The 23,050-nt window shown below is 43.7% G+C and overlaps 1 protein-coding gene across 1 annotated transcript in view; it reads left to right on the top strand.

The window, feature by feature from the left end:
* Positions 1–23,050, top strand: part of si:ch211-285f17.1 (sickle tail protein homolog) — a 187,465-nt gene that overhangs the window by 147,760 nt on the left and 16,655 nt on the right. Inside the window, exons 4-8 of the mRNA XM_046356220.1 lie at positions 120–318; positions 2,082–2,175; positions 16,575–17,368; positions 19,923–20,027; positions 20,547–20,650. Coding sequence (XP_046212176.1) covers positions 120–318; positions 2,082–2,175; positions 16,575–17,368; positions 19,923–20,027; positions 20,547–20,650 — 1,296 coding nt within the window. The remainder of the gene's footprint in view (positions 1–119; positions 319–2,081; positions 2,176–16,574; positions 17,369–19,922; positions 20,028–20,546; positions 20,651–23,050) is intronic.

Below are 23,050 nucleotides of genomic sequence, written 5' to 3'. Positions count from 1 at the left end.
AACACTGGTGTGACACCTCTGTATCTACATGGTTAAGAGTCACCAGATCATTATCAACCAATCAGTAACCCCTCAGTAACCCTCCATTAACCCCCTTTCCTTCCCTGTCTTCTCCCCAGGCGTGTTGTACCTGCAGTACGGAGACGAGACTAAGCAGATCCGGATGCCCAATGAGATCACCAGCGGAGACACCATCAGGGCTCTGTTTGTGAGTGCCTTTCCCCAGCAGCTCACCATGAAGATGCTGGAGTCTCCCAGTGTGGCTGTCTATGTCAAAGACGACATGAGGAACATGTACTACGAGCTCACCGACGTCAGGTAAATGGGTGTGTGTTTTTTGTTGTTGTCCAGTACCTATGTGTATGTGGGTGTTTCGTCTCTATTTTCCCAGACTGGGTTATAAGAGTAGGTTATTTGGGGGTTGCTTCCCAATGTGTTGCCTCAGTCTCACCCGTGTAAGATCCTCAGAGCTACCTAGCAGCCTTCCTTTCTCCCTTCTTTAAGTACTTCCTGTCTAATGAGCTATCCCAGCACAGGAAGTGACCCGGGCTGCAAGCAGCCTGCGACAGATCCTCTTCCTCCACACTTTCCAGTCAACTCAATAGCTGTGTGGATGAAAGGGCTCAGGATGTGGTGCCCACAATAGTGGAAGAACCTTTAGTTCCACCACCAACAAAACAAACCCAAACAACACCGTGTGTGAGTCCCAATTGGTGCCCTATTCCCTATATAGTGCACTACTTTTGACCAGAGGCTTATCGGTTTGCCTATGGGCCCTGGTCAAAAGTAGTGTACTACATAGAAAATAGGTTGCCATCTGGGTCGCAACCAGTCTCTGAGCCTCTTTTTCCTCTCATTCACACCCATGTGATGGTAGAAGAAAGTGGAAAGTTCAGCTGGGGCCGAATTCATTTGTTTTGACACGTTTCATCGCTGCTCAGTTGGCAGAACAAAAGGATCGGAAAATAACCTATAAACAGTCTTGTTTCTTCCAAGCCTCAGATTTAAAGTGAGTGAGTGAGCCATAGCCAACTTGGCCACATTCTATGTGCGAGACTTAACGTCAGAAGAGTTGCAGGGTGCGTTAAGTGGTGGTGTTCCCGTGTGTTAAGCAGTGGTGTCTTCTCCTCTCTGTGCAGAAGGCGTGTACAGGCACGTGTACAGGCACGTGTAGCTTTGTCATTAGCCTGGCCTTTTAAAAACACAATAAGTCGTCTTTGTTCTTTTGAGTTTTCCAGAGGGGTATGACTCATAAGACAACAATGACGAGGGTTTCTTGCCCTCACGGTCATGCCCACACACAGTCACGTCACCAATCACCTTCACCCAGTTTGCCCACTTCCTGGTACATCATAAAATTCAACAATAGATATAAGTTACTGTTCAATACCCAGGGCAATGAATTGGCAGTTCATACAGGACCTGTTTTTACATTAAAAAAAGAAGATATTTCTATTTCTGTAGAATACAAGCTTACTGCACACTGGGCGATTATACTCCATTTTGAACACAGGAGATTGTGGCACCTTAATTGCGGAGGATGAGCTCATGGCAATGTCTGGAGCGCAATCAGTAGCATGGTATCAAATACAAATAAATATGGTTTCCATGTGTTTGATGCCATTCCATTACCTCCGTTCCTCACCCCCCCTGTGATTTTAAAGGCTCAAAGTGAAGAAAAAAAACAAGTATTCTGGCTCCATCTCTATCTGTAGTGTTCCTGCGGCGGTGTGTTGTGTACTTTGTGACTAGCTCTAACCTTATTCTTTTTAATCAGGGCTGTAAAAGTTATCACGTCTTCACTCCTCGCCGGCTGGCTCAGTAGTAGATGGCACAGGAGCAATAATTGACACGGGGAAACAAAGACCAGCAGACGAGAGGCAGCTTTATTGATTTATTTGAGGAATCCTTTTCACTGTAACACCACTGGACACTTTTTTTAACGCAACACCAGGATGGCTCAGTACAGCAGACTGTGGACGGTGTACGACATAGCCATGTCAGAGCACACACCAACGTCTGGGTATAGGAGTCCACTATCCAATAGTGATATATTCTGGCCTCCTCATTTTCCCCCACAGGAATATCACGGATCACTCCTGCCTGAAGGTGTACCACAAGGACCCAGCACAGGCCTTCAGTCACGGCCCCAGACCAACCAACGTTGACACCAGGGTGAGTACTGACCCAACTGAGGAGCATCGAAACTGGGATACTGAACCAGGCGAGCCCCTGGTCTAACCTCGGGCTAGCAGGGCATCTGGAGGGTTTACAGCAGCTAGAACCAGCTCTATTCTAGAACCAAACTTACTGTAGGGTAAACCTGTCAACAGATGACAGGGTGGTATGGTTCAGTCTTCCTGATCACATTCCTGTCTGGGCAAAGAAAGATAGAGAGTCTAATTACTAAGTCCACACCTACTGTGGTGCTTGTGTAAAAAAAGGTACATTATATATGACAGGTATTATTATTTGCAGCATGCCAGCCATTCCCACGGAAACAGCTCCAGTAGGGAATATGCCAGTCTAGTTAGTCTAATGTACAAATAACACTGGCTATTGGGGCCCTACCCCTACTTCTCTCCCTATCCTACCCTCTTCTCTCCTCCCTCCTAATAATCCACTCTTCTTCTCCTAACCTCCTTCATTCACCCTCCTTCCCCTCATCCTCCCTCTATCCTCCCCTCCCTAAATTCCCTCCTGTCCTCCTTCTCATCCCACCCTCTCAGCGTCTGGGTAGCGGAATGCCACCCCCCCTCCGTCTTCCTTAATCTGTTTATGGGGGTCTTCTGTTCACCGTGCCTAATTTCGGGTGGGATCGAGGGAGCCTTGTGTGTGCCTTAGTGCAGCTCGCCGAAAGGAAACTCCATTCACAGGGCTGTTCTTTTCTTCTCCAAATCTCCTGCTAATCTCCCACAAGGCTGCTGCCTCCTCCTGTTGGTTTCCTGCTGATGTAGCGGAACTAAAGCGCAAAGACCTCATTCCTTGTGTGTTCCTCCCCAAATCCTTTCTGGCCAGCTGACCCCTGTCCTCCCTAATCCTCTCCGATGCTTTATCTATCTAGCCGAGAGAAGTCACCATGTGAGCTATATAGCTTTTTACCACCTGAGGAACATTTCCAAGGAGAGACTCATCCATGCTTTTATTACAAGCAGGCTTGACTACTGTAATGCTCTCCTGTCTGGTCTACCCAAGAAAGCCATTGGTCAACTGCAAAACAAACAGAATGCTGCAGCACGGGTAATGACCAAGACCAGGCGGAGAGCATATATTATACCGGTTTTAATGTCTCTGCACTGGCTGCCTGTGAGTTTTAGAATACATTAAGATTATTCTATTGGTTTTTAAATCAATCCATGATTGTGCTCCCCAATACATGTCAGACATGCTTTTAATTCATGTACCCAGTAGGTCCCTCAGGTCTTCTGGCACTGGCCTTTTAACTATCACAAAGCCTAGGACCAAGAGGCATGGAGAGGCAGCCTTTAGTTACTATGACCCCTGCCTCTGGAATAGCCTGCCAGAGAACCTGCTGGGGGCCAGAACTTGGACATTTTTAAAAGAGATCTTAATCACACACCTTTTTAGCTTTGCGGATTGCCATGCAGCACAGTGTGCAACACTCACGTGTGCACACGTACACACACGCGCGCACGCACACAATAATACTGAGTATTATTGCAGTTGTCATAATGACTTTTTTTCAATGAGCCCCAACGTCATGCATTGTGTCTTTCTAGAGAGACGGTAGCTTTGCTTTATGGGAAGTGGAGTGTGGGTTCAGATTCCACCGTGTTTGACTATAGTACTGGACATCAGCGATAAAGAAAGTGATATTTGAGTCTACTTTTAATTGATTCTCTCACTTATTTATGAATACCTATGAATACCTATGAATCCACTGCGTAGTATTTTATTGAAATGACTGGAACACATGGGAAACAAAGGAGAAGCCACTATTACTAAAGCAACTACTGCATGCGTGGCATAAAACTCAAGTTGATTGTTTAACACGGAGTAGACATATTTTATGAGCTGTGGTATGAAACGTGAACACACACACACACACACACACACACACACACACACACACACACACACACACACACACACACACACACACACACACACACACACACACACACACACACACACACACACACACACACACACACACACACACACACACACACACACACACACACACACACAGATACGTAACATTACGCAACCCAGATCAAATGAGCTGTCTTATCAGCTTAACACTCAGAAGGAATTTACACACACTCTTTTTCATTAGACTACCAGACGACTCCAGGAGACCTACGGCGTAGTTTTTTTTTACACATGCACCCGCACACGCACGCACACACACACACACACACACCAAGTTTGAGTTTATTTGTTCTGGTCAGGCACTGTTGAATGATTTAGATGAAGTTGCGTGTCACTTTAAAGGCCAGGGTAACTGCTTCGTTGTTGTTTTGAATCACAGATGACCTTTTTTAAACACAGACCATATGAGTTAGGCTATGGACTTTGATCTCATCAGAGCCAGACAATATTGACAAAGGCAATCTGGGATTCAAAAAGCAACAAAGCGGTTCTATTCTTCAAGAATCAACAGCTTTATTTAAAAGTTTTTTTTTTTTTTTTAACGGATGTACCAATCACAGATTGCCTCATTTAAGGACCTACTCGTGAAGTGATACAGCTGTAATTGTGTATAATATTGTGGCTGGTCTGCAAATACTTTCTCTGCTTAATTTGACAAATGAATCAAATTAGATCCAGGAAAATGTTTTGCTATGATATATAATGACGGACAATTGTTTTCATGCAATTGAGATCTATGGGCATTGTTTTTCGCACACACACACACACACACACACACACACACACACACACACACACACACACACACACACACACACACACACACACACACACACACACACACACACACACACACACACACACACACACACACACACACACACACACACACACACACACACACACACACACACACACTCTCACTCATCGGTCTGCAACACACACGAGAGCACCACCCCCCAGCAGGTTCAAATAATAATAATCAAAGTGGTTGTAGAGGGTACAACAGGTCAGCACCTCAGGAGTAGATGTCAGTTGGCTCTTCATAACCGAGCATTCAGAGTTAGGGACAGCAGGTGCGGTAGAGAGAGAGAGTCGAAAACAGTAGGACCGGGATAAGGTAGCACATCCGGTGAATAGTTCAGGGTTCCATAGCCGCAGGCAGAACAGTTTAAACTGGAGCAGCAGCACGACCAGGTGGACTGGGGACAGCAAGGAGTCATCAGGCCAGGTAGAACTGAGGCATGGTCCCAGGGTTCAGGTCCTCCTGGAGGGGAGGGAGAGGGAGCGAGAGAGCATTAGAGGGAGCATACTTAAATTTACACAGGACACCGGATAAGACAGGAGAAATACTCCAGATATAACAGACTGACCCTAGGCCCCTGACACATAAACTATTGCAGCAGAAATAAAGACCATATGAGTTAGGATATGGACTTTACTCTCATCGAGTCAATATGACACTGGCAGTATTGACAAGGGCAATCTGGGATTCAAACTGCAACCAATATTTTTCAAGAATGAATGGCTTTATTTAAAAGTCAAAACATTGATGTACAGTTGAAGTCGGAAGTTTACGTACACCTTAGCCAAATACATTTAAACTCAGTTTTTCACAATTCCTGACATTCTCAATTCCCTTTCTTAGGCCAGTTAGGATCACCACTTTATTTTAAGAATGTGCAGTCAGAATAATAGTACAGAGAATTATTTATTTCAGCTTTTATTTCTTTCATCACATTCCCAGTGGGTCAGAAGTTTACATACACTCAATTAGTATTTGGTAGCATTGCCTTTAAATAGTTTAACTTGGGTCAAATGTTTCAGGTAGCCTTCCACAAGCTTCCCACAATAAGTTGGGTGAATTTTGGCCCATTCCTCCTGACAGAGCTGGTGTAACTGAGTCAGGTTTGTAGGCCTCCTTGCTCACACGTGCTTTTTCAGTTCTGCCCACAAATGTCCTATAGAATTGAGGTCAAGGCTTTGTGATGGCCACTCCAATACCTTGGCTTTGTTGTCCTTAAGCCATTTTGCCACAACTTTGGAAGTATGCTTGGGATAATTGTCCATTTAGAAGACCCATTTGCAACCAAGCTTTAACTTCCTGACTGATGTCTTGAGTTGTCGCTTCAATATATCCACATAATTTTCCCTCTTATGATGCCATCTATTTTGTGAAGTGCACCAGTCCCCCCTGCAGCAAAGCACCCCCACAACATGATTCTGCCACCCCCGTGCTTCACAGTTGAGAAGGTGTTGTTCGGCTTGCAAGCCTCCCCCTTTTTCCTCCAAACATAACGATGGTCATTATGGCGAAACTGTTCTATTTTTGTTTCATTAGACCAGAGGACATTTCTCCAAAAAGTACGATCTTTGTCCCCATGTGCAGTTGCATACCATAGTCTGGCTTTTTTATGGCGGTTTTGGAGCAGTGGCTCAGCCTTGCTGAGTGGCCTTTCAGGTTATGTTGATATAGGACTCGTTTTACTGTGGATATAGATACTTTTGTACCCGTTTCCTCCAGCATCTTCACAAGGTCGATTGCTGTTGTTCTGGGATTGATTTGCACTTTTCGCACCAAAGTACATTCATCTCTAGGATGAATACCGCTCCTTCCTGAGCGGTATGGTGGCTGCGTGGTCCCATGGTGTTTATACTTGCGTACTATTGTCTTTACAGAATAACATGGTACCTTCAGGCATTTCGAAATTACTCCCAAGGATGAACCAGACTTGTGGAGGTCTACAATTGTTTTTCCTGAGGTCTTGGCTGATTTCTTTTGATTTTTCCCATGATGCCAAGCAAAGAGGCACTGAGTTTGAAGGTAGGCCTTGAAATACATCCACAAGTACACCTCCAATTGACTCAAATTATGTCAATTAGCCTATCAGAAGCTTCTAAAACCATGATATCATTTTCTAAAGCTTTTTAAAGGCACAGTCAACTTAGTGTATGTAAACATCTGACCCACTGGAATTGTGATACAGTGAATTATAAGTGAAATAATCTGTCTGTAAACAATTGTTGGAAAAGGTACAAAGTAGTTGTCCTAACCGACTTGCTAAAACTATAGTTTGTTCAACAAGAAATTTGTGGAGTGGTTGATAATCGAGTTCTAATGACTCCAACCTAAGTGTATGTAAACTTCCAACTTCAACTGTACCAATCACAGATTGCCTCATTGAAGGACCTGCCCATGACGTTATACAGCTATAATTGTGTATAGTATTCTGAAAACTAAAGTGGATTTGAAGTCGCTGGTCTCCAAATAGTTTCTCTGTTTGAATTTGACAAATGAAACAAATTAGTCCATTCATTTTTTGCTATGATATGCAAATGAGCCATAATAGCTTATGGCAGGTTTGCCTTTAAATACAGACTGGGCAAAGTCATATGCATAATTTAATGCTGAAGTGTCCACACACATACACACTCACATACACACTCACACACACAAAGAAAATTTGCGATCATAATTTTTACACCCACCGTGTTAAATTGAACAGTTTCTTAGTAATTGTATGTGATTTACTGAAATAGTGTTAAACTAACACTCCGAGAGTGTTGGGTCCCTAACACAATGGGTGTTGCATATTCAGACTTAAATTAACACTTCATTAAAGCTGATGCTCTTACACTTTCTCAGGCTTAGGGAATTAACACCTGTCGTGTTACCGTAACACATTTTGGGTGATGTTTTAACACTGTAGGGTGTAAAGCCTTACTGTATTTGCATATGTATTTCCCAGGGTGCCATTCAAGTGCATTTTAGAGGTACCATGCCTGTGTTTCGATGGCTGTCAGTGAGTGTATAAGTGCATATTTTATCATAAAAGTAACGCTGATGACAATAGATAACTTGTTTTTTACAATGTCATACTTGGAAAGGCTAGTTTTACCCTAACACACTGGTCTGAAACTCCTGGTTTGCAGGCCACATCGGCAAGTCAAAAAATGCTGGCTTACAAAGTGTTATATCATTTCTATTGGAGCTAGGATAGCCAACGATTGAAACTTTTTTAAATCACCCACAATCTGCAGTTAGAATGACTGCAGGTAGGGAATATTTTTATTCGATGAGGTTTAACGGCTGTTGGCATCCAATAAATGTTGCATTTCCGCCACCTACTAGACTGAAGTATAAGTCCCTTATACTTTGCTTAAAATATATATTTTTTTAAATTAATCAACAAATGCCCTGCCATCTAACCCTACACTAAAAAAATACACTAAAAAACCCACCACTTAACACACCCTGTAACTCTTCTGACGTCAAGTCTCGCACACGCAAAAACCTCTCTGCAGCTGCTACCACAATGTCTGCAACTGACCTTCCATCCCTGCAGTACAGTTGATAAACATTGCTATAAATGCCTATAATCCAATCTTACTGAAACACCACTTGTTGGTTTATCACTCACACCACTCTTCTCAGGATCCCTCCCTGGAATACTCAACCTGCCTCTCTCGCACTGGACATTTCTGATCCCCAGACCCATGGGCACCCCTACAATTGACACATACCACTACTTTCCCCAATGCTACACATTCCTTTGTCTCATGCACACCTAGGAACCTCCCTCCTACACACTGCTGACACATGCCAATAAGCTTGACACCTGAAACAACGTAATGCATTCGGCACAAAAACGTAACATCACTTTGTCACGTAAAGACTCAACATCAAAACTCAAAAGAACATACAACGACTCTTCTCTTTCACCACTCACGCCGCCCAAAACGACGAGCATCACAAACACCAGGAATCTTCCGCTTTCACATTTACCGCTACCCCAGTAATCACTCCTTTCAATGGCACCCTTTTCTTGAGGGCAAAACAATTCACATCTCTTGCCCCCATTCGTTTAACGAGGAGTGCCTGCTCCCTCTGACTAGAAACAAACAATTATCACAAGACCACTTCTGGTTACCTCCACTGATTCCACAGCACCCAACTCTGTTTTCACCCACCATGAATCCACAAATGGATCAGCCAAAAGGCAAGGGTCCACTTTTTCCAAAAACTTCACTCCTACTGTCACAGACTCATCTTTATCCTGACCCTCAGTGCAAGCCTTGGGCTCTGAGAACTTCACCACACCTACCACCTCAGATACTTCGCCCTCATTCACTTCCATTTCTCCTTCTGTCTTCGATCCGGCGCACATCTCACTTTGCTTACACTTTCTACCATTCTTCTTTAACATGCCATCTCCCTTTTTTTCTGCCATTTTAAATTAACCGACTCAAGCTCACCCACTTCCTCCCTCTCTCTCTCTCTTAGATCTCCTCTGCCTCTCTTTCTCTCTTCATTCCTCTGTATTGCAAGTATACTTAAGTGTACTTACGTCTTCTTATGATAATACTGCACTTCTCCAGACATACATTTGGTTGTAGACCTCTCAAGGGACGCTATTTAACCGGCTGTCACAATCTCCGTACAATCAGCCAAACCCTGGGGGATGTAGTGCTCAACAGTGCATCCCACTTGTAAAGCAGCTGCTTGGTCTGGATGTTCTTCTATACCCAATAGCTGCCGCAACATTTTTTTTCATTTCAAACAAATGTGCTTCGGTCCACCGTCTTGATTCCTCTTCCAGGGACCACGTAGAGAAGATCGATAAAGAGACTAGCTAAACCATCTAAACTGGAATAACCATCTCAATAACAGGTGAAATAAGTCCAACCGCTTACAAATTGGATTAGTTTAGAAAAATGTAGGTCATTTATCTTCGTGTCGTATAAGTTCAATTAATCAATCAACGTCTATTTAGAAACATAGATATTAAAACAAACTATTCTAAAAAAAAAGCAACCTGCAACAAAGCATGCAGGTAAAGATGATAATGAGGCCCCTCCCATGTCTTTTCACTCAGAGAGTTTTAATTAATATTGTTTTTTAAAATGTAACCTTTATTTAACTAGGCAAGTCACGGCCTAGAAACAGTAGGTTAGTTGCCGTGTTCAGGGGCAGAACGACAGGTTTTTGCCTTTTTTTTAGCTCGGGGATTCGATCTAGCAACCTTTCAGTCACTAGTCCAACACTCGAACCACTAGGCTACCTGGCGCCCCAGGGTTAATGGAAATGAACTCAACACCGTCGTGTAACAACAACACCACCTGGTTAACAGTTCAATCCCTCCAGAAATCAACACTCAGATATGACTCACAACAATTTTTACCTCAGCGCCGAGATTTTAACACCCGCAAATGTGTGCATGCACGCACACACACAAGTGGCTTTATTCTTGACAGATGTGAAGCTGAGAGTGCAGATGTTTTTCTAAAACACGTTTCGAGACAAATACGCCTTTCTGCTGCCTCCTTGTGTTAGCCGGCTCTCTTAATTGCGAAGCCAAACACTGGCATTCTTGGAAAAGAGCAAATACAAATAACCAAAGAGCAAATAATAACCAAATGAGGCCTGCACCTGTTTAAACGCAGCGTTTGGAGTGGTGGATCCCTGCTGCACGTCTCAGTAGGACACTATCCATTGTCCCGTCTTCTCTAAGAAATCAGTGAGATCGTATTTCTGCTATTGGTCTCCATTTGTTTTGTTTTCCTCTCAGAGATTGTTTCCAGATGTGCTGGGGGTTAACTGGATTAGTGGGGTTATTTAAGTTAGCGGTAGCCATGCTCACTCATATGGTGACTACATGTGTGCAACGATAATTTGTACACTGTAAAGGGGTTACCGTGAATTTTACAGTGGCTTTTACAGGCAGCTCAGTGGCAAGAAAGATGGTGTGTTTCAACGATTGTGTATTACAGTACACTGTAAAAAATAAATGCGGTATCGAAGCAAGTACAGTGTAATGACATACAGTACAATACTGTAAAATGTACTCTATTATACTGTAAAAAAAAAAAGAGAAGTTTATGCTACCGTAATCGGTGTGAATGAATGAATTCATTGATAGGTGGGGATTGTATTTCACTGTGATATAAAGGGACTGGTGCAAGCCGGCCGGATGGCTGCTAGGTAAAGTGTTTGCAAACGTTACAGAATGTTAATGAATAGCTGGTGTTTCATATCACTTGCACTTCTACAGGCCTTAACAAAGGCTTCCAAACTGGCAGTGACTACAGGGCAAAACCAGACATGGCTAAATTCTCCACCAGTTAAGACTTGCTGCCGTTCCAGTCTGTTCCCTATATACATTTTAAATTGATGGGATACTATAAACACAGAGGAGTTCAATTGGTGCAGCGTTCTCACTCACAGGCGCAACAAATATAGCCTCTATCAAGGCACACCTCAAAAGATGTTAATGAGACAGAAACAACAATAACATGCACCACTAGTGGTTAAAAGGTTTTTGGCGCTAAAATAAATCATGTAATGTATTCTGTGGGGTGGAATTACAGTACCACCCACATCTTCCCACAATGCACCATCATTTACAGTATGCTGGAGTATAATACAAAAAATAACTGTATCATTTACAGTTTTCTGTTACAGTGTATGCTTCCATGCAGACCAGACACAGGATGCTTCATTTACATCAGGGAATTGTAAGAGGTGACTGGAATAAAACACTTCTACTGTGCATAAGCCATATATTCCTGACAGTCAAGTAGCCTATTAAATAGGCATCACCATTTTATTCTTTGTAATGTTCTTACCAGACTCAGCAAGGTAATCTATCTAGTGTCATTATCAGAATACAGGGTAGGTATTAAAGTGTTGCTAGGTGTGCGCTATAATAGGTCAGAGCTGGGCAATGAGAAGGGCTGCTTGTATAGGTGGTAACTCAATCCCTTCTAGTTCAATAACTCAGTAGGAAGTCCCCCCAAAATAGGACACCTTTCCATTTCAGTACTTTCATGTCTTCATAGCTGGACATTGAGGAAGATGACAACATCATGGCGAGAAGGGTAATAATCTTCACATTGCTAGCCTCAAACAATTAATCCTCCTTCCTGCTTCTAGGTGTAACAAACAAGCCATTGTTCACTTCAGGTTATGAGTCATAGGTTACATCTGTAGAAACCAAAAACTAAATCTAGAAGGGGAATTCTTAAGATTCTAACATTCTCCACAAGGCTTATCAACGAGCTTGCATATTAAGAAAGATCCAGTGTACTGTATAAGATACACAAATCATGTTTAATGTTCCAGAAATGATGAAGTGTTTACTGAATGGTTCTTTCTAGAAGTGGACAGCAATGAGCAGCATAATAGGGAGGGTGTGACGTCTGATGTGTTGTGTGAGAGGTGAAAGGAGACAAAAGCTAAAAGCCTGAACAAAGACTCAAGACTGGGCTGGATCCGCAGCTAACAAAGACAAACTCGCTCATTGGCTGATAAGTGAAAACACACCGTCTTTATTTGTATATTGTTCAAGAAAAATCTGTCTGGGAATATTCTATTCGAAGGCTATGGAACAACGTGTAATGGAGACTAGTGGAAAGCGCAAGCTACTGAGTTCAAACACCTCGGTGTCAAAGTCAAATGTTTTCACGCGTCTCCTCTCTTGGAAATGCTCGATGTTAAAACGGTTTCTCTGATGGTTTAATAGGATTATTCTATTCTTTGCCAAGGTGGACAAAGTACTACATACTTCGCCCTAACAAAGAAAAGGCCCCAAGTAGTTGTATGAGGTCAAGCACAGCTGTTCTATGCAGACTGTGATGGCTTGCCAATTGTACCTGTAGTAAGCAATTCCTTTCACCCTCTTGCAAGACCACTTTGCGTCTTCAATATCATGACCTTACAAGGCAGCAATTCCAGGTTTGTCCGCAGACACATAAAACATTGCCTTTAAAAAATATATATAAAAAATAAACCCATCCGAAGATGGCGATGAACACGCAGTGAAACATTTGGTTTGAGTTTGGCTCATGTGGACTTTTTAAAGACCTCAATCTACTGTATTTCTTTCCACTGTCTCCTTAAGGTTCTCATTAGAAGGACAGCAGGTCTGGGAGAGTCTCAGAAAGTCCGCTCAATCTAGTTTCATATGGGTACTACACCAGGCTATTGAGAGTCCGGCACCGGGCCAGATACACACCCGCGGGAATCAGGATTGGCTGAACATGAAAGAGTTCTGATGGAGAACTAGTGAGACATGGTGTATCTCTATTGGTCTCCACTGGAGTCCTTGGGTGAGCAAATAGGGCTATTCATTGTTATGATGACAGTTCATGGGCAATATCTCTCTCTCTTACACAATGACTACTAGCTTGGCAAAGGCACATTTAAACTGTCTGACTGGGCATCAAACAGTCGCCAGATGAGATCCTCTGAATGGTGGGTTTAGTGTTTAATCAAAGAGATCAGGGAGATGAGTGGATTATTCAAGTATGAACAACAAAACACGCAGAGAGAGATCACAATAGCAGTCAAGTCAAAGAAAGTCACTGTATACAAAACATCTCCAACAGCCATCATTTTGGCCGTGTGTATGTATTAGTACTGTACAGTAACCCCAGGCTCCTGTAACGGAAACATCAAGTATGTATGTAAAGTATGTGGAAGCATTGTGTTGATTCAGATCAGATAATTGGATTGATGTTAGACTATTCATTTGCCTCCAAAGCAGGTGGCCGGCCACCAGAGACACTAAACCACAGCAGTAGTCGTGCATCCTGAAGAAATTAACTCTCTCTCACAACGCTGACCCGTACATTCCTCTGTGTAAAGCTACACATACTCTCTGCCCACTTTTAATTCCATAAATCAGAGAGCTGCTTCAGTCATGCCTTTACTTTAACTTCGCTGTAGCTGAATGAAGTTAGTTTCAAAATCCACAGGTACTCTGGGGTCCTTCATGGGTGGTCATTACAGGCCAAGCAAGCTGCCTGTTTAAAAAAGCTGTGCCAGACAACGGAACCTGTTGTTAATTTACCAGCTACTTCTTTCCTGCCTGTACGCACATAGTTGAAATCCTTCTCTCTCAGTGTTTTCACATGTGGGCTGTTTTTAAAGACACACTGTTATCAGCAACCAGGGGCAATTGAGCTCACAAGCTTGCATGAACCTTAAAGAAACACTCAAAGTAATCTCCTAGCTTAAAAGAAATGGGAATATGCTGCCAACATCCCAAACCCTTATCTTATCCCAAAATCTTGTTTTCATGTAAAATCTTATTTTAGAAGCCTGGGGGTATAGTCTATGTGGGGTGTCTGTGAAATGTTAGTAAAATATTGATAGGGGGGAAAGTATCCCTGTGGCCTTAACAGAACTCAAGATCAACTGTTTTTCTCACCCTGAGAATGTGCTGATGAGATATTATTTTCTCTAAACATCTGGTTGAAAACCATTTATAAAACAGTTGTTTGGATTCTTGATGCTGATTGGTTGAGAGCAGGGAGTTATTCACAACAATCCCTGGGTAATGCCTGTCAACTAGTGCTGAGTGATTAATCAACATTTGTTTTGTTTTTTGGGGGGGGGGTTATTTAACAACTAATTGAGAAACGTCGGTTAAATTACTTGAATTACATTTAGTAAAAAAAATGTTGCGCCCAACGTGCATAGTTGATTTGAGAATTCAAGTCAACTATGCTGGACTGAAGGGAGTTGTAGTTTTCATTAAGAAAATATTCAACCTAGTTCAGGTCAGAACCGTGGTAGTGAACTACAATGACCATAATGCATTGCGCATGTGTTTTCTGGCTCGGGCAGAGACAGACCAGAGGGGAACAAGCATAGTGAGAGGTTTAAATCTCGACAAAATCTGTCCAAAATAAACCCAATGTGTTTATATGGCTTATTTTGGACCTAAATTTACTGTCTGCCTTCCCGCCTTTGGGACAATGACTTCCATTGTTAGGGCGGAGACGTGCATATACGCCTGCTACGTTAGGTTAGATTCACATAGACCGCATGAGGGAGGAATCTACGTAAGACAATGGCGAGAGGGACAGAGACAGTTTGTGAAAGTATGCCTTATTTACTTTGAGGAACAACTCTGCAGCATACTTAGGCAGGCTATATAGGATGACTAAAGACAGTACCTTATGGGGAGTGCGTAAAGTTAGATGGTCTGGCTGGCTGACTGCTACTGCCTGGAGCAGAGATGACTTTTAATGAAAAATAATAAAGTAATTAAATAATACAATATTTCAGTTGAGTATATTATATTTATCTCATTGTAACTTCCTATTTTTCCAGATATATTTACCCAATGTAGACCTGACAGACCATTAAATATTTTTTATGTTTTGGCAATTGAATGTCCACTATTTTTGGTTTTGGAATTTCCATTAAAAAGCTTTAAAATGATTGTAACGTGATTATTTTATAATGCATTTAAGGTTAAAAAAATGATAGAGCCAAAACCAAACCCATTTTGAGTTATCCACAGCTCAGCCAGACAATTTATAAACCTAATCTCCCCTGGACAATAGTGTCTAGACATTATTTCCCAATGCTACTAGGCTAGCGGTTGGTTTGCAACAGCTGCCTGCCTTTCCGACCTGAGCGATAATGTTGCAGTGTTTTTCTACAACATGCCGTGCTTACAGAAAAAACACATGATTTAACATGTGGAAAATCACATGTGTAGTTTCATGTTATCACATGTTGCTTGTGATTTTGTGTTGGCTTTAGTTAGCTAGCTAGCAAAGGAGAAGTAGCTTGCCTGCATGGCAACCCTTTTAGAACTTTTGTAATGGACGACCAGCTCATTTCCCTAGCAACTTCAGAATCTCAGAACTAACAACTGGCCTTGACTACAGCGTTTGGTGGAAGGATGAAATAAAACAGATGTACTCATTAAAAGAAAGTTTTTAATAAAAACATGTCATTCATATTTGACTTAAATATGATGATAACCGTTTTATATAATAGGCGGAATCTACCGCACACCCAGAGCTGATTTGTAAAGGTGCTGGAGGCAAAAGGCAGAACTGGAGAAACAGGGAAAAAGTCTCTGCACACTTCCAGTCAGATGCAAATGTTTTTAATTTCGGTCAGTCGACCTTCATCAGAGCATATCTCCACAAACAAGAGTGGGACAGATAAGGCCACACAGTGAGCCAGAGGTAATTGCAGATATTGTAAATATAACACGCTCCACGTTGAGCTTTAGCACAGCCCCAGATGGGAGTTATTCACACGATAATCCCTGGTTTCTCATGCCTTATTTCCTAAGAGAGTAATGTTGTGCATCCCAAATGGCACCCTATTCCCTACTTAGTGCACTACTTTTGACCAGAGCCTTATGGGCCTTTGTCAAAAGTAGTACACTACATAGGAAATAGGGTTTTATTTGGGATGCTGACATGGTGTGTGTCGGAGGTGTCATGGCCGACTACCTGAGGGCTGTGACAACTGATGTGCCAAGGTGAAGTTTTCCCTAGGTACAGTTCTAGGATCAGTTTCCCCTCCCCCACTCCTAACCTTAACCATTAGTGGCGCAACTTCACCCTCCATTGACACGCTACTGTGTTTGGTAAACATGGTAGACTAATGTGTAAAGTAGTAATAACATGATTTTGGTTTCCTCCAGATGCACAGAGAGATGATGTATGCCAGCAGAGATGGGCAGCACCCCCCCAGACACCCACCTATGGGCCACCCTCCACACCATCCCATGCAGAGCTCCCTGTCCCCAACCACGGCCCACTCCGTGCCCCCCTCACCCTCCCGGATCCCCTTCGGCCCGCGCCCGGGGTCCATGCCCTGCAGCGCCACTATGCCCCGGGAGCGCATATCTAACGCCACACCTCCCGTGCGCTCCGTGTCACCCTGCCCCAGCGCCATCCTGGAGAGGCGGGACGTCAAACCTGATGAGGACATGGGCGGTAAGAGTCACAGCCTGGTGAGAGGTGGAGAGGGGCTTTACGCTGACCCGTACCTTCTCCACGAGGGGAGGATGGGCCACGGCCCTGCCCATGGAGGGCACCCTCCTCCTGGGGACATGGTGGACCACGGCAGCCTGGCTGGCTACCATCGCGCCTCCATCCGCTCCACAGGCTCCTACAGCGGGCCCAGCCCCACCGAGGCCATGGAGCAACCCTCACTCTACCGCCAGAAGTCCAGGAAGTACGGAGACAGCCAGCTGCCCACGCTGGGCTCCAAGACCCCGCCCCCCTTCCCCCACAGGATGGCAGAAGTGAGGATGATTGACATCCATGGGGCCACGCCTCCTCATGGCAGCATTCCCCTGGAGCGCTCCTCGCCTGTTCGCCAGGCCTTCAGGAAGGAGGAAGTGGTCAAAAGCAGGAGTAACATGGCATCTCCAGTTGTGCTGGACCTCCAGGGTCACGGCCCTATCCCTCCAGCCAACGACCCACAGACACGGTAAGCCAACCCAGGGGACCTGAGGCGGGACAGGTGGGGTAGTGTGGGGTGGGGGTCAGTGAAAGGGTATGATATTGCATGGGAGCATGGATGACCTAACACTGCATTCCTGCACCGTTCTAACTGTAACCGCGGGCTGCTCTGTGTTCATCTCAGCTCAGATTGTGTCTCATCATCACCACTGCAGGGCAGAGACATTGTGGTCTGCCCTGTCTCTCTCACACTCACCCCCCCACACACACACAGACACACTGTGTGTCTGGCCCATCCTGTCATGGTCATCACATTTAGCAGAGTGGGCTATTATAACAGTGTGTTATTATTATGTATTGTCTTGTCTTATTGTGTCTTTCAGCTACACCAGTTAGGTGTGTGTGTGACGAGCTCTATTTGTACGAGTAGCTTATTCCAGTCGAAGAGAGTTGGTGTACTCAGTGCCCCATAGTTGACAGAGCAAACCAAGCCACTGCAGTAATTGAATAGTGCCTCACTCCCCATATTCAGACTGTATATTATCATGTTATCTTGTGGTATCGTTGTTTTAATAACACACTGTCTGCAAGCCCGTGTAGATGATCTAAACCGGCCCTCCGACATTCATTTCTGAGGCTAGTTCAACTAGGCTGGTTCTGGTTGCACTAAGAGCAGAACACACAAACACAGGAGAGGGCATGAGGGACATACTTCAGCCATACGATCATATGTGGTTTCATTGGAATGCATTAGACCGGAGGGATAGGAGAGTGAGGGGGCCAAGGGGTCTGTGTGTGCACCGCTCAGGAAAACCAAAGAAAATATTGAACCAGGTTGGTTGGATAAGACCTGGGCTTTCTGAAACAGCCAAACCAAGGGGAACAGATCACAAGGACCACCTGCACGGTACAAACACCATGACGGCTACCGAATGACACCCTATTCCCTTTATAGTGCACTACTTTTGAGCAGAGCACCTACGTTCCCCATTTGAAATGGCCCAGGTGTATAGGAAAGAAAGGGGGAAAGGAGTTTTAGTGTGAAGGTACTTTACATATAAAACAAAAAGGGTATTTTAGGTCATTTACTTTATAACTACAGAGTGGCCTTCAAGCATGAGTTGTACTTACATGCACAAGGAGCATTCCATATACAGTACCATTCAAGGGTTTTTCTTTATTTTGACAATGTTCTCCATTGTAGAGTAATAGTGCAGACATAAAAACTATGAAATAACACATATGGAATCATGAAGTATCCAAAAAAGTGTTAAACAAATCAAAATATATTTTATATTTGAGATTCTTCAAATTAGCCTCCCTTTGCCCCGATGACAGCTTTGCACACTCTTGGCATTCTCTCAACCACGAGGTAGTCACCTGGATTGCATTTCAATTAACAGGTGTGCCTTGTTAAAAGTTTGTGGAATTTTGTAATGATGCACTGAGATTCGGGAAGCAAGTTCAGGGAGTGATTGTTTTAATGAATAAATGCAACTAAATACACAACAATTAACACAAACAACGCACAGACATGACACTGGAACAGAAACAATAATGCCTCAGGAAAGAACCAAAGGGAGTGACACGTACAGTGGGGCAAAAAAGTATGTAGTCAGCCACCAATTGTGCAAGTTCTCCCACTTAAAAAGATGAGAGAGGCCTGTAATTTTCATCATAGGTACACTTCAACTATGACAGACAAAATGAGAAGAAAAAATCCACAAAATCACATTGTAGGATTTTTAATGAATTTATTTGCAAATTAAATTTGGGCAGTACAGTCGGGATCACAGTCATTTCTCTTGTCCTCATCTAGCCCCTTTATTAAGCGCCTCCCTTTCCCCTTCCTCCTGTGCCATTAGATAAGTGGTGACGAGAAACCACAGTGCTTCTCTATGTCTAAGCCTCACGGGTCACCAAGCATAAAGGTCCTTCTTCACCCGTCTTTGGTTTTCTCCGCATTGCCGGCGTAATCTCTTGTCCAGGCACCGGCCACGAGTGGCACAGTCTCTTGTTTTATTCCACAATGTGCGCCCTAAGGTCCAACTCATCTCCAACCTCTGGGCTAAATCTACCAGACAGCCCTTGTCTTGTTTTTTAGAAATTCAGGCTAGCCCACTTGTTTTTCTAGACTATTCCAGGCAGACTCCGGGAGGGCAAAGCAGACATGTTATTAGACCATGTTAGCTGGAATATATGGTTTATTTCTGCCTGAATCGAGAATTCACTGCCATAGCACGGTAGTTTGACAGCTTGGAACACTTACGGTTATTGCTTTAACGGTGTGTTTAACTGTTGTTTACACAGCAGAAACCCCATCTACTTGACAAATCAATAAATTATTCATTAGGATATCCATAAATGTTCTAAGATAGAAAATATTCTCCAAATCCTGTACTTGACCCACTCTTATGTTTTAATGTTATATCGCGAATTTGATCGCTAAGCAAACACGTCTGGCATGAAAACAATTCCGGAAGTATTTAGGAAGTAACTCCCAACTTAAAAATGAGAAATGCCACCTTTACCGCCTAGTTAGCCCCGGTGTTAAAAGCTTGATTTTCTGATGTTTCCTGCAGAAAGCGAATGAAGGCTATGGAGCAACAGATTGCCAGCTTGACTGGTCTTGTTCAGCATGCACTTTTAAAGTCCCCAAACACTAGTGGCACCAACGATTCTCTCAGGTAAGCAAGAAGATGAAGAAGGGAGGCAGCGTGGGACATTGAGTTCTCAGAGATAAGCCCAGGTTGCCCCAGAAAATGTGGACAAAGATAATAACAGATAAACTAGCTCTCGATTTTACCAGCCTAGGTAAACAGAACATTGTCGAAGGGAAATAGTGTGGACGAGGGGGTCTGATATTGACTGGCTGCAGTTATCTTTGCATTTCAACCTACTCTGTGGAGATCTTTGTGCTACTGTGTTTGCTTGAGTTTCCAATCATCAATCTCAATGTGGGCACCATGATTGGAATGAAAATGGGATGGCTTACTATGGGAACAGACTGCTCCTAACAGTCATCATGTTAACCTGTCCGTCTATGTCAGTCTGTCCATCCATACTGTATGGCTGTCTGTACGTCTACAATGCTTTTACTAATATATGTCAACCCTAACTCCAGGACAGTTCCCAGGGTTTTATATTAATTGTCGTCTATTGTGATTCAACATAATTCATGTCTCTTTTCCTCTCTGTGTGCGTAGTGAACGACCCATGAAGACATCAAGGCAAGCGTCTCCGGTTCATAGTGCACCCAGTGCAGGTCAGGAGGACCATTATTACCCTTCTGCATGTATCACATTATCGGGTACGTCCCAAATAGCACCATATTCCCTATATAGTTCACTACTTTTGACTAGAGCCCTATTGGCTCTGGCCAAAAGTAGTGTACTATATAGGGAATAGAGTTCCAGTTGGGACGCAAAGTAGTGTACTATATAGGGAATAGGGATCCAGTTGGGATGCAAAATTGTGTACTATGTAGGGAATAGGGTTACAGTTGGGACGCAACACATGATCTACTTAGAGGTACAGTTCTCTGTTGCATATCCCTCAAGTTTCCCCCCAGGATGCATTGCATAGACAAGTCTCGTAATGTCACTCAACACAACCTGCCATATGCTCTCCCCTACTGCCCCACTAAAACACCTAGTCAGTCAGACAGGCGTCTTTGCTCTTCGCCGACTCATATTCCCCTCAAATCCTCTCTCGTCATACATTCTAGGCAAAAAAGCTACTAACTGAATATGTGCTGCTGAAAGCATTAGTTAAAACAAGAGAGATGTATTATTTCTCGATCCCGCCAAGACGACTCAATCTGGTCTAGCTAGCGGTCAGGGTGGATGAGAGTTTGATAAAAGAAATGCAATCTCGAGGGATGAAAACCGAGTGGTATTTATGAGGCTGCTGCCAAAGCAACTCCTCACATCTTTGGGTTTCTCCTTCTTCTTACAGGTTTCCCTTTGCGTATTGTTCCCATTCATGATATACAGAACATGAAGTATTGACTATGGCTCATAATTCTGATTCCTCAAATATTTCCTTGTTGTTACTTCATAAGCTGTCCCCATCACAAGAGCATCCTCTCGGTCTCCAAACAGTGGAGGAATCCTACATGGCACCCTATTCCATGTACGGGGAATATTTTTGACCATATAAAAGGGTGCCACCTGGGAAACAGACAGTGTGACACACATGAGCAGCCTTCATCCGAACCTGCACTTCAGGTCTGTGCAGCTGTCATTCACTATGAGAGGACTATGTGGTGAATGTTGGAGGGGGATTACAAAGTGACAATAGCACTGTGTTCTCTAGCCCCACTGCAGGGCTCTACCATGGTTGTGTCCCAATTGGCACCAAGTTCCCATTATAGTGCACTACTTTTGATGGGCCCCGGTCAGAAGTACTGCACTATATAGGGAATAGGGTAACATTTGGGACGCAGCAGACCTTACTATGTGTGGAAGGAGTGCTCTCTTGCTCGCTCTTTCGCTCTCGCTCTCTCTCATTCACTCAGAACATTCTACTCTCTCATTGTTCTAACACTTTGCAGGGACTTGTTCTCTTCCGCTAAGGGACTTGAGTGGCTTAGTGACACTGTGCCACTCCCACCTGTTGACAACAAGCGCCCCAGAGACAGAACTCAACCTCAGGGTCAGGTTTCAAAGGTCATAGGTCATACTACTTCATTCTGAATGGGAGAAACAGTGTAATTGAATTCAACTTCAGTTACTGTCAATACAGACTGCAGTTGGCATGGCTTGTCAAGAGTCATTCTGTCGTCAGTCTCCAAAGCCAAAGGACATTACGTCTGGTGGTTGTTTTCGACAGCAGACAAACCCGTCTCCTGTCTCTTGTTTCTCACAATGATTGCATCCCAAATTGCTCCCTATACAGTACATTACTTTTGGCCAGAGTTTGATGGGGCCTGGTCAAAAGCAGTGCACTGCATAGGGAATAGGGTTCCATTTGGGATGCAGTCATGGTGAGGTTGGCGGTCGGCAAGTCTATTTCAGTCAGCACTGCCAATGTAAGTACCCGTGTGCTCCTCTGGGCAGCGGGGGAGACGCCTAGGGAAGCACAGGCCCTCATTACTTAACATTAGGAATATTAAATCAGGAACCAACACAGCTGTGGAGAATGTGTTTGGAAATGAGCGAGGCGAGTGAAGCGAGGCGAGTGAAGCGAGCGCTGGGCTGTGGCCAGGCCAATGCCCTCACAGAGGTTGCATCTCAAATGGCACCCTATTCCCTATAGAGCGCACCACTTTGTATTGCCACCTTCTCTATGGGCCTCGGTCCATAAGTAGTGCACCACATAGGGAATAGGGTAGTATTTGGGACGCACACAGATACAAGGACGTACGTGAAATGGAGGGGGGGAACATTCATGCATTACACCACCCATTCAATCTCAGAGGAGACGTTTGACTTTTTTACGTGCACTTTTGACTGCGGGGTATTTCATTTGAAGTAAATAAGGGAGCTATGTATTGCGTGCTTCCTCCAAAATCTGTAGGGTTTCCATCACATTGTGAAAGGGATTTATGTACTTGTGAATGAACCTCTACAGCATAGCCTACAATATGAATAATTAAATGCTATGGATTAATGTTTTCCCATTTAAAAAAAATGTATTGTTCTAAATCAGTTTTTATACAGCTAGATAAAGCATGTTTGTGGCAAGTGAGCCCTCTATCCAAATCTAT

This window comes from Oncorhynchus gorbuscha, linkage group LG07 (genome assembly GCF_021184085.1).
Source record: "Oncorhynchus gorbuscha isolate QuinsamMale2020 ecotype Even-year linkage group LG07, OgorEven_v1.0, whole genome shotgun sequence".
In the NCBI taxonomy this organism is placed as follows: Eukaryota; Metazoa; Chordata; class Actinopteri; order Salmoniformes; family Salmonidae; genus Oncorhynchus; species Oncorhynchus gorbuscha.
Note: the sequence above shows the minus strand (reverse complement) of the source record. Positions and strands in the feature narration are given on the sequence as shown.